The sequence below is a fragment of the Panthera tigris genome, chromosome B2 (genome assembly GCF_018350195.1).
Source record: "Panthera tigris isolate Pti1 chromosome B2, P.tigris_Pti1_mat1.1, whole genome shotgun sequence".
In the NCBI taxonomy this organism is placed as follows: domain Eukaryota; kingdom Metazoa; phylum Chordata; class Mammalia; order Carnivora; family Felidae; genus Panthera; species Panthera tigris.
Window position 1 is genome coordinate 127,340,986 of NC_056664.1, and position 12,941 is coordinate 127,353,926.

General features: G+C 39.8%; 1 protein-coding gene across 4 annotated transcripts in view; it reads left to right on the top strand.

Annotated features, from left to right (window-relative positions):
• The first annotated feature begins 203 nt into the window (after positions 1-203).
• The window catches only part of ADGRG6 (adhesion G protein-coupled receptor G6), a 140,389-nt gene continuing 127,651 nt past the window's right edge, over positions 204-12,941 (top strand). For 3 of the 4 annotated variants that reach the window (XM_007096370.2, XM_007096371.2, XM_042987239.1), the window contains exons 1-2: positions 204-647; positions 8,786-8,886. In XM_007096370.2, the coding sequence (XP_007096432.2) occupies positions 646-647; positions 8,786-8,886 (103 nt within the window). In that variant the 5' untranslated portion in view covers positions 204-645. Of the gene's footprint in view, positions 648-989; positions 1,064-8,785; positions 8,887-12,941 lie in introns of those variants that run through there. The other variant, XM_015543908.2, reaches the window with a different exon arrangement.

Genomic DNA, 12,941 nt, shown 5'->3' on the forward strand with positions numbered 1-12,941 from the left:
CGACCGCTTTGGGGACGGCCCCCGCCGCGGAGCGTCGAGACTGGGGCCGCCCCAGGGCCGCGCGGGGCCCGGCCAGACGCCGCACGCCGCCTGGGCAGCCGCACCTGAGCCCCCCGCCCCCCACAGCTCGGGCCGAGCGGACTGGCGCGGGGAGCAGCCCGGGCCCGCGGGCGGGGGTGGGGGGGTGGGGGACGAGAGCCCCGGCGCGGTGACCACGTGCCGCCTCCCGCGGGCGGGGGCGAGGACCTGCCGGGTCGGACCCCTCCACCCGCGCGCGGCCCAGATCAGCCCGCGCACCCAGCACCGGCTCAGGGGCAGCCCCGCCTGCCCTCACCTTCTCGCCCTAACTTTTCTTAAACTTGTCTGGAAGGAGGAACCTGCCGCCCTGTCCGCCCCCTAGCCGCCGCGATCCGCACTTGAACTCCGCAGCGCCGGCCTTCCACCTTGCGCCGCCCCGGGCGCGGGCGTGGAGTGGCTGCCGGGAAACCCCGATGAACTCTCCAGAAAGTGCGTGAAGGAGGGTCGGGCAGCCGCGCGCGGCTCGGCGGGGGGCGCGCGGGGTCTCCATCGGGGAGCTCGCAGCAGCAGAGCCGGGGAAGGACTGTGGACCATGACCGTGCGGCCCCTGAGGACCTTAATGCCAACATGTAAGTCTCACCTTTCAGCTGAGAATTCCTTCACACCTTTACCTGTATCTACCTCCTCCCCCCACCCCCCACCTCAACTAAATGATTTTGCATGGACTTCGACTGCATTGACAGAATAAACCGGTTTGTCTTCAGTTTGACCCCCGAGGCACCGAGGAGCGAGCAGGTATTGCCAGGCGGAGCTGTGACATGCGTGTGCGGCTTCCTTTTTTTTTTTTTTTTTTTTTTTTCCAGCGAGAGGTAAACCTCACATTTGGGCGGTGTAAAGCGTAATAAAAAAGGGCAGGGCTTCAAGAATGGGGAAAACGTGTTTTCGAGTCAAATTAAACAAGGAGTAACCGGCATCGCTCCTCCATCCAGGGGCCTTGCCCTGCCAAGAAAGAGCGCTCCTGGATCAACACCTGGGGGCTTGGAAGGTACTGGTTATACCGGGAAAATGTTGACTTTACACATTGTCACCCTTGACTGTAGAAGTTATTCTTGGATCTTTGGGTTATTTGAATGGTTTAAAAAAAAAAAAACGCGCAGAAAAGTTTCTTGGTTGTCTTGTGTAGATTAAAAAGTAATGAAGGACTGTCATTTTACGGGATGGGATGTGGGAGGCTACTTGTCTGGAATTAGAAGCGGGGGACATAGGGTTATGAAGGGTCAGAGAAACCTAAAAGGTTTTAATTTTACGGAATTACCATCGAAGTTCTGAGGTTTCTCCAAGCGACCCCGCGAAAGGGCCGCTGAGCGCAGCCTGGGCCTTCCAGAATGGAAAAAAAGGAAGATGGTTCTAAAAAGGCCCTGTTTTTGTGTCTTTCTGAGAAGCTGCCTTTTCTTGTAATATGTAATTTTCCCTCTGATGTTTTATTTAATCTTGGGCAGATACGCTGACATTTTACTCCCTTCCACTAACATCCAAGAGTTTCTAGAAGTTGATATTCATCCTCCCTCCTCCAGCTACCGGATCCTTATGTGTTTCCATCATAATTTCCTCTTTCAGCTTAATACCTGGGTAGAGACTTGCGCCTCAGGCCCTGTCTTTCCCTTCCTTGCAGCTTCTACCCAGCATTTTTAAAACAGGAAGTGTAGTACCCACAAGCCTAGCCCTCTGCCCCTCTGTTCCTGGTGGTTAGCAGTAGAATTAGAAAAGAACTACTTATTTTTATTAAAAGTGCATGTGCAGTAAATCCACACCTGTGAATTTTAGGGTTTCATTTATGCCAGTGGATTCAGCGAGGTATAACCTGAAATAATTTATTTTGAGATGCAGCCAACAGTCTCACAGGAGACTTGTTCTCATATACAGGCGACACATTTTGAATGAATGTGAATTTGTTTTAAACTTCAGTTTTTCCTAAAAATATAGGAAGGCTTTTAACAGCAGATATTTGTCTAGTTTCCTTCAGCTTTCCTAGGTAATTTAGATCTTATGGGAAATGAAATAAACGTATGAATACCAATTTTTTAAATATAACATGAAACTGATCCACAGGTATTGTAAAAATTTCTTCATGAAATTAAGTTATTTACTCCATTTGAATTCCACATGTTTAGAAACTCTTATGTCATAGAGAGTCAAAATATGAGCATTTAATCACATAAAATATAGTTTAATACCCTGATTTGAGTTTCTTTATGGAGCTATTCTGTCTGAAAGTTTTTCCATTTCTTGCCAGATCAAAATGGTTTCTTTTTTCCATTTTGCTGTTTATAATTCATATGGAATGGTTTAAGATGATCTGATTCTTTTTAGATATTAGTATGTTAGAATATATGGAAATAATACCAACCTTTCCAAAGTAAACGTTCTTACTATCTTGTTGAAAAATGCTAAAATGGGGAACACAAACGATATTATCTTTTAAATTTTTATTTTAATGGGTTCAAGCACACAAACTAAGGTATTTTCTGCCTACTCTGTGGGGGGAGAATGTTAATATATTCTTACATTCAAGTTATGAAGTTATAGATTTCATAAATATATTTGGAGTTGTACTGACTACATATCTTTCATATCCTAAGAAATTTAGTAGATTTAGCAAGACTTGTGTTAACTGATCTCAGGCTGCATGAAACTCCTGTTCCATTTATGGCTTATATAAATTACATGACACTGTGCTTTTCCAATGTGAATGGTGAATGAGGCTATTGTCTCTTGGCTTATGGGAAATATTAGAAGCTTGTAGTTTTACTGCCTAACTGGACACGTCACTCTGATTTCTGGAAATAATGATTTGAAAGAGAATCAGTTTATACATTAAAAATAAACTGACAACTACTTCCTTAAACTTGACCATTTTTCTAACTGCCCATCTCTTCCAGAGTTTATATTTCTGATGGGATGATTAAAAGTTTCTAGAGACTATTTAGACTTTAGACTAAATAGAATAAGGCTTTGTTCAATGTGTGTGGCATGCTTGGGCAAAAACCCGTATCTTTCCATTTCATTTCTCGTGGGATAGCATTATTGCATTATCTATATTGGATGGCATTAAGATGCATACTTAGTGACTGGGGTGACAGCATGTAAAGGACATTTCAGTGGTAACTAAAACACCAATAAAACTTGAGCCTGGTTACCTGAGTATCATCTCACTTTCCTTTACAAGCATCACTCAGGATGCAATTATTTGGAATGCCTAGGGCATTCAAGATAACTGTATTTAAAATATTTATAGTGAATATGACAAAAGCTTAGCATATTTAGTATAGCATTTGTAAAAAGAAACCACAAATTAGGAAGAAAAATATTCCTATTGTGATTGACAACTACAAAAACAATTTGAACATGCCAGTCCAAATAAAGGAAACCCAAATGAGATGCTACTTCTACCAAACTGGCGGTGACTAAGGCACTCATACTGATGGGAGTGTCATGAGATAGACATGGATACGCTTCAGTGTAAATGTGTGTGGGTGTGTTTACATTTATTTGGAAATAATTTTATTTAAAAAAAAATTTTTTTTTAACGTTTATTTATTTTTGAGACAGAGAGAGACACAGCATGAACAGGGGAGGGGCAGAGAGAGAGGGAGACACGAGGGGCTCGAACTCGCGGACCGCGAGATCGTGACCTGAGCTGAAGTCGGACGCTTAACCGACTGAGCCACCCAGGCGCCCCAATTTGGAAATAATTTTAAACTGGGATGCCTGGGTGGCTCACTGGGTTAAGCTTACAACTCTTGATTTCTGCTCAGGTCGTGGTCTCACGGTTCTTGAGTTCGAGCCCAGCATCAGGCTCTCTGCTGACAGCACGGAGCCTGCTTGGGATTCTCTCTGTCTCGCTCTCGCTCTGCCCCTCCCCCACTCGGGCATGTGCATTTGCTCCCTTTTTCCCTCTCTCTCTCGAAGTAAATAAATCAACATTTTAAAAAAATAAAGCATTTTAAACCTTCATAAAAGTTGCAAGAATAATACGAAGAGCGCATGTGTATTCTTTAATGTGGAATCACTTAGTGTAAATGTTTATCCCATTTGTTTTATTGTCCATCCTTTCCTCTTCCCTTCACCCTCCCCTCTCTGTACATGCACCACAATACTTTGCCTGAATCATCTGAAAGTAAGTTCTATGTGCCAGGGCTTCAGGGTTTACTTTTTTAATTGAACATTTTATTGAGATAGTTGTCGATTTACAGGCAGCTGGATGAAATGGTAGAGATCCTATGTACCTTTTACCCAGTTTCTCCCAGTGGTAACATTTTGCAAAACTGTAATACAGTATCACAACCAGGAGATCGATACCCTATCCTTTTTTCAGATAGTCCTAGTTTTACATGGAGTGTATGTGTGTTTCTCAGGGTTGCCTTTTAATTTCACCCGGGGTACAAGCCATGGTGCAGTGGATGCTTCTGCTCACATAAGAGTCAAGATTTGTGCAGACTTGAAGAATAAACCTTTCTACCTTTTTGAAATGGGGGGTGAGCCAAACTTAATAAAAGAACTTGAGTGATAGAATAGCACTTTTTCTTTTTGTTCATTGCTTGAGATCAGGAACATGATCTTTAACCAAAAGGAGAAATACAATTCTGCTTAGACTTGAATAAACCAAATTCTATTCTTCTCATTCTAGAAGAATTAAGGTACTCTCTTTGCCACTCCTCGTGGTCCTTTGTGAAAAGATTTGACATAGAAATACGGTTGGGATCTGAGGAATAATCTGTAATTCTGACTATAGCTAGTAATGATAGAATTAGTGCCGTGTCAATTTCTCCACTGATTTTAAATTTTCTTCATCAATTTCTCCTTAAGTTGGACTTTTAAGGAGTGAAGAGGTGGAAGACGTTCGGTTTTCTAGACTACAGATTATTTCAGTGATGCGTTTGGATTGAGTCACGTTCATAAGGGGTCATTCTGACATTAACAACAATTCAATAACAGGGTTAGGTTCTAAAGTTCCTGAAATAGGACTCAAACGTATTGTATGTTGTGGCCTGTGCTGATTGAAAAGTGGAGCAAGTTTGCAATGGAGGTGTCTTGGTTCTCAGGGACAGGTGAATTGGAAGCCACGTGGCATCGGGATGTGTTAGCTCTCCCACCACTGATTATGTGATCTTGGGCAAGTTGTTTAGTATTGTACTTTCTTTTTTCTTGCCTGGGAAATGATAGGTTTTATTGCTTGGATTTAAATTTCATGCTTAGATGGTTTTCAGGTGACAGAAGTCTATGTAGGACTCTCCTTTACTTAAAAATGTTCTTGGTCTCTTCAACAGAACTTTGAGGCTACGACTCAAGTAATACAAGATTGTATTATATTTTTTTGTAGCTCCTATTTAGAACCTTAGTAACCCTGATCTGGATTTCCCGTTCTTGTGAGAAAGTTATTTAAATCTCAGGGATGTGTCTTTGCTAAGCGATCCCCTGAGAAGACACATAGTGCTTTCCTTCCTCTGTTCTATTCTTAATTTGTTTGTTTCTGTTCTTCAGTAAACAGTCAAGTGGATGAAAGTTGACCAGTCATGAGGTTTAACTTTGGTTACGAGTGCTTGCCTTGTGCTGGGTTCCTTCTCAATATGAAGTGATGGAGTCTTGGGAACCAGAATGCATGAAGCCCTTGGTCATTATTTGCAGCTATTGTCTGAAAGGATACAGCTTCAGGATTGACTACGGAATCCCTAAATAAGAACCTGTTATAGCAAAAGAAAGTTGCGTTACGAAATAATACTCATTGTTGCCAAGCTAACAAAGATGATTCCTTAAGGATTTTTTTTTAAGTTTATATATTTATTTTGAGAGAGAGAGAGAGAGAGAGAGAGAGAGAGCATGAGAGAGGCAGGGGAAGAAAGAGAGGGAGAGAGAACTCCAAGCAGGCTTTGTACTCTGAGTTTAGAGCCCAACGAGGAGCTTGAACTTACGAACTGTGAGTCCATGACCAGAGCCAGAATCAAGAGTTGTATGCTTAACCGAATGAGCCACCCAGGAGACCCTCCTTGAGGATTTTTTAGAGAGCACATAAATTTGAGAGGAGACCATTCTCCAAGTATTGACAAAGGAAAATTGTCATGTGCCGTAGAGATTAAGAGGCTGGGAGTTCTCTCGTGCTGATATTCTCGAATATAAATGGTAGGGCCGGTAGCCAGGTTTGATTGCTCTGCCCCTTTATGTTTCTGGGCCTCAGTTTCCTCCTCTGTGGGATGTGAAGGTTAGACTTCATCTTTGATATTCCCAGCTCTAAACTTCTTTGAATATATAATTGTGTGTGTGTTTGTTTGTTTGTTTGTTTGTTTTAGAAGCATGCTAATTCATCCATGACCTGAATGGGAAACACCTCATTCATCCAAAATGAATGGACCCATTCTTCCAAATGAGTGAGCCTTTCATGTGATAGAAGTTTATCATCTCCCCTTTTTAAAGCACTTACTAAGTGCCATGCAGTAGTGACTCTGTCTTTTCGATGGATGACATCCTATACCCAGAAGAGAAAATAGTCTCAGCATTTTAAGGACTTGCCTCTAAAGTCACACAATAAATTGAGGCACCAGGTTGTAACTCTGTGCTATTCCAAAGCTCACATCCGTTCTTATTATATTATTATGATGTACTGTGGCATATTGCTTCCCATAAGCAGTAACATTGCTTCAAATTTCAACTATTTTCGATGGATGTATTTTAAAACATACCCTCCATACAGAAAACTACTCCTCAGCTCTTAAGCTTTACCTGGTTTAGAATTTCCATTAGGAACCAAGTGATGCTAGAAATTCTAGTTGGGTGAATATAAAAACATGGCATGAATATCAGGTACCGCTCAGAATTTCTGGATTAATGGCAGGCATGAGTAATCCATTTCATTTCTGTTCCCAGGTGATCCAGAAGTAGTCACAAAGTCAATTGATGGGTGTTAGTTTAAAACATCCTATGGTCCATTCTTGTTTAAGGCTTTTCTTTTGATTTTACTGTGGACAGAGTAACCATACTTACATTAGAATGCCCAGGGTAGTAGTAACAATAATAGCTAATATTTGTTGAGCACTTGCTAGGCAAGTGTCAGTCACTGTTCTCAAAAGACATACTCTGATTTCATCATCCAGCAGCTCTGTGGATTGGAGTTTCTGTTTTACAGGTGGAAAGTTGGAAGTGCAGGGAGGTCAAGTACATTTCCAAAGGGGTGCAATAGTTTACAAGTAGCAAACCCTGGTCTAACTCACTCTGGAGCCTGTTCGCCCTGCTATGTAGGTGGTCTCTAACAGTAAAGGATGGACTGGAAACAAGGCTTGAGGCAAGTGCAGAAATCATTTGATGTCTATTTTTTTCTCCTTTGAGTATTTCCTTCCCTGCATATCTGGTTTTGTGATTAGTATGACGTGTTTTACTCCAGATAAGCAACCTTCAGGTAAAGAAGGTATTACTGTGATCCTAAAGTATCTGATTAGTTGTTTCTCTTTTTAGAAATAAAAAAAGATTCTCAACTGTCACCTGGAACCATGGAAACTCCCTTTAGAGACTTTTAAGATCAGGAGTTTTTGTTTTTGTTATTGTTTTTGTTTCACTGCTACGTAACCATTTTCCTGCTTCATGGCTGTCTTGCTAACCAGTCCTTTTGTGGGCCCTTACAGTGGCTTGCTGCCCCATTCACTGACTTGTCTCTTTTGATGGAGGTGAGTCAATGAAAGGTTTCATACCACTGTTTTAAGCCAAGATAATATGGATGTTCCTGTCTAAATTATTGGTAGGTGCAATTTGGAGTTTAAAGACGAGACCACTGTAGAGTTAATTGTAGTTTCTATAATACTTGGTGTTTAGTGGCCACTTAAAAACATTGATAGCTATCATTTACAAAGTAGTTATTCTTTTTGGATGTTAATGCTTCATTGCTTAATTTAAAATAATTTTTTTATTTTTTTTTATATTTTTCTTAATTTTTTTTAACGTTTTTATTTATTTTTGAGACAGAGAGAGACAGAGCATGAATGGGGGAGGGACAGAGAGAGAGGGAGACACAGAATCGGAAGCAGGCTCCAGGCTCTGAGCCATCAGCCCAGAGCCCGACGCAGGGCTCGAACTCACAGACTGTGAGATCGTGACCTGAGCCGAAGTCGGATGCCCAACCGACTGAGCCACCCAGGTGCCCCTAAAATAATTTTTTTAATGTTTATTTATTTTTGAGAGAGAGAGAGAGAGAGAGAGAGAGTGGGAGACACAGAATCTGTAGCAGGCTCCAGGCTCTGAGCTGTCAGCACAGAGCCCGACAGGGGGCTCGGACACGCCATCCTGACCTGAGCCAAAGTCAGACACCTAAGCAACTTAGCCATCCAGGCTCCCCTTCGTTGCTTAATTTTAAGGGAACGAAGGCAATTGGGCACCTTATTTTTATTTTAAATTGTTTCCATTTGTAACACAGCAGATGTCATAAAACGAAAGCATTTCCTTGAAGTCTACATTTTTGGGATATTGTAGGAGAGGTTGATATAAAAATCCTCTGGGGTAAGACGGGCATGTGACTGGTGATGCTGAAGGTTGAAGCTGAAATTGCTTTATTTTTTGATTAATGAATTTGAATTATCTGAATATTTCCCCACCTTCATTGGGAAACCGCCTATTCTATAACGATTGCTTTTTTCCAATCTCTGCTGAAAACCTGCACGTTGACTGTTATTGTCCTACTGCCTTACTGGATGCTGAATGTCCTGATGGTTGCTTTCTTCCATTGCAGGATGATTCACTCAGATCAAATGTGGAACTGTCGTTGGAAATGGAAGCCAGGTTCTCTTCCGTTCTTCATTGCTCTGTGTCTTGTGTATGTTCCTCTTTCAGGTGAGCAAGACCCTTTCTCTTTCAAACCCTGAATTTAAGAGTGGTCACATTGCTTTTAGTTTCAGTGTGCTATTCATTTATTTGTTATCTTTTTCTGTTTCCATTTCGGTCCTTACAGGCTTTTGCTGCCCATGGCCTCTCTGACTTCTGTACGCATAGTATGACTTTGATCATTGTTCTGTTTTCTAATGAGTGTATTTCTTGAATCTTTGCTGCATTTCTTTTAGCTTTATTTATTTGTGTAGCCCATATTGAATGATGAGATAGCTACATATCTGACATTAAAAATGTGCTAGCTGTTTCTTCAACCATTGAATAAATATACAATATTCAATTCTTTCTCTTTTCAAGTTTTCATAGAATCATTTATGGAAAGTAAAGACTTTACTGTTTTTATTTATCCTGATTTTCTTACCATGTTGCAGCATGAGATAGGAATTTGAAATTAAGTTTTTAGATCATGAGGTTTATTTAGCTAGCGTAAAAGGATATGAAAAAGTTAATTTTAATTACAGTATTTTTGGAATAAAAATATCAAATCTGTGTAATTACAGTCTTTTTCTGAACTTTGAAATAAGGTCCTTTTAGTTATGGTTGCAAGCTACATTTTCTATCGTCAGCTAATTGTATGAATGAGCCAATCAGAACCTGAGGAATGGGAGTGATGTTTAAAAGTTAACTGTTTCTTCATTATCTGGTTTTGTTCCTGAGCAAACTGCATTTCTCTTAGGTCCATTTTCTTTTACTCTTTTTTTCTTTAATTGCTGTATTCATTCAGTTTACCATATTTGTTTTTAGAGGAAAATTGTCACTCATATAGTGTTATGTATTACATGTGCTTAATCAAGGTTTTATACATTCCATATTTATGTTATGTATCTATACATTATAAACAATACATTTAATGAATCATGAAAATAGATTACTCTAAAATTGTTTATTCACAGGTTAAGAAATTCAACTTGTATTTAGTATATAAATATTTCTTTGCAAGCCATCAAGTATTTTAAGAGTTTCAGCTACTCGGAAAATTCCTGGCACGTGGTTTAATGGCCTCAAAACAAAACAGATTCTTTGAAGTTTCTTTTTTTGTGTGTGTATTTGTTTCAATTCCATGATAAAGCCACTCTTTCTTTGTTTTACTTTCATTGCCAAAAGAGGAAAGAAACTTGTGAGGAGAAATGAAAATTAAATATACATTGGATTTCTTTGGTTACAGTGTTGAGCTTTTTCTTAGCTTTCAAAAGTGACTCACCAAGAACCCATCACATGATGTGAAGTAAGTTATGAGATTAAAATTAGTTGAAGTCTAGTTACTTTCATTTGTGTTAGGTCATGGCATTTGTCAATTTTCAAGGCTACCTCAAACCTTAAATTGAGACTTTTATTTTCATGTCAGTGTTTTAATTGATATACCCACCACATTCATCATTTTAATCACTGGAATAAATGAAATGAAACACATGTTCTCAGACTAATTAAAAGGAGTCAGCTGACTGGGGCTTGGATGAGGCAAGGGAAACACCTAGGTTGCAGAATTGAAGGAGGCACTCATTATCAGGGTCTTGGGAAACAAAGTCCTTACGTTTGTTTTTAAGTTACTGTCTCACACAAATCTTTTTTAAAACTTCCTTTCATTACTCCACACTTTGTGTGTATCACGTAAGGCTTTGTGACAGACAATAATCTGTGTTTACTCATGAAGCCAGAACACTTTCTACCTATTTATCTGGAACCATCACTCACTCACGATGCCACCACTTTACCCGTGAGGATCTGATACCACAAAAAATACTTTAGGGATTATTACTGGCATTTTAATATAAAATGTTTGCCTTACAACTCAATGTAAGTTTCCCTAAAATAATGCATATCAAAACTTTAGATGTATGTAATATTCAGAGTCCTATCTTTAAGTCCTAGGGTAACTCTGAATAACCTGTATTTTTGAAGAACGTGTGGTGCTTAACTGTGAGGTTGTATCACAATGTATGCACCCTCTGACTCTTTCACTTCTCCGTGTGACCCCTATGTGATCTTTTGGAGTCCAGTGGCTTTTAATGGCATCTTGATGCCAAATCCAGTTTGTCAGCCCTGGCCCCTTCCTTGACCCTGGAGTCACCTCTATGGTTGCTTATATATATCTAAAATGGGTCTCAAACTTCACGTGTGCAAACAAGACTCTTGATTCCTACCTCCTATCCCCAAATCTACTTCGCTTTCAAGCTGTATAATCCATACCACTACATCCTGCTGTTCTCCTCTTCACCTTACTATTTTCTAGACCTATTGGCCCACCTGTTTCTTGACCGTGCCTTCCTAGGACCCTCCTCTTCCTAAACTGCACACACCTGGTTCTTTTTTTTTTTTTTTTTTTGACACTCAGATCTTAATCATTACCACCTCAGATAAGCCCTCCTGTCCCCAAATTCAAAGATGCCCCTTTTCACTCTCTTACCATGTTACCCTTCAGTGATAATCTTTATAGATTTTGGTTGCTCCCTTGATAATGTTTTGGTAATTTGGCTATGACAGCTGGAGTAAAGGGTTGGCAAAAAACCTCTTTTGATTGTTAAGATTGACACCTAGGTGAGAAGGTTAAAAATTAGAATACTGTAGTTTAATTTGGATAACATCCTTAGTTCAATTCAAATCATAGAATTGCAAGAAGAAGTCTTCTGCTAGGTACGTTAATGTCTGTAGTTTCACGGGGCATTTACCAAGCAAGTAGTATAAAGTTTTATGCCCTTCAGTATTTAAAAAAGCAAGGTCTCTTGACAAGTGATGAATATAACTTTTGATAGGAACTACAACCAAATTACGGCTGAATATTGAAACTAGTCCCACAGAAGCATAAATTAAAACAATAAGACACGATTTTTTAATACACTAGCTCTATACTATTTAGAAACGTTGATAATATCCACATCCAGTATTATCACCTTTGTTGGGGAGAGGGCACATGCTAACATGGTTGGCTCTGTCCCTTGGGAGAGTTAAGTAGGCAACATTGTTTAAAAATTAAGAATTTGTATTTTGTTTAATATATCACTCCCCCGGTGTAGGTATCTATCTGACAGAAATTTTAAAAACAAACAAACATAATATGTAGAGAAATATATACCAGTATGTTAACTGTAACATTGTAATAGCAAACATTGTTCTTCAACAGGGGAATGATTTTGTAAATTATTTTATATTAATACTATGAAATACTGTGCAGTCATTCCAAACAATGTGGTCAAACTGTGTATATTGGCTTTGAAAGATGTCAGTGATAATGTTAAGAAACAAATTGCCAAACAGTATCCCAGGTTTGTAATAGGTTGTATTACAAAACTGAAATGTGTTAAGTATGTGTACGTTTGTATCAGATTGTATAAAAATTATAGTAAAACATAGACGCATGTACATGTCAGGCTTTACAATGGGTCACCCTCAAGAGCATAGGTTGGAGCGAGAAGGGAGAAGGCAATGGAACTTTATACAGCTCAGAATTATTTGCCTTGTTATAATGAACGTTACTTTAATAACTTGGAAAAACAAATAGAAGAAAACCTGATAATTTTTTTTTTTAAAGCCACATTAAAAATGTCCAGAGAGGCTGTGGATGTACACAAATGTTACAATTTTCTGTTAGACACGTAACCGTTACTCTGGCTCTTCCCTTACTTGATAGGCATCTCTTAAAGGTATTTCAAATAATAACCTCTTTTTATGTAGCATGACACTCCATGACTCTGAAGATGAATGATGGTATCTCAGGCAGACTAAAGGTTACCGCTTCAGAAACAGCTGAGAGCCAATGAATTCCTAAGCAACCAGGGGCCTGTTTCCATACAGATAGCCTTAGTCATGAACGCTGAGGGAGGGGCCTCCCTTCTCTCCTGAAAAATCGATGATATCAGCAGATTATTTCAAAGCTCAGTGATAGATCAACAGCTAAAAGGGGAAATGTTTTTGAAAGTGCAGTCTGGCCTGAATTGTGTACTTTCTAGCCCGGAGCGCAGCGTAGTTCTAGAAGGCAGGTAGGTAATTGGGTAAAAGCAATCTTG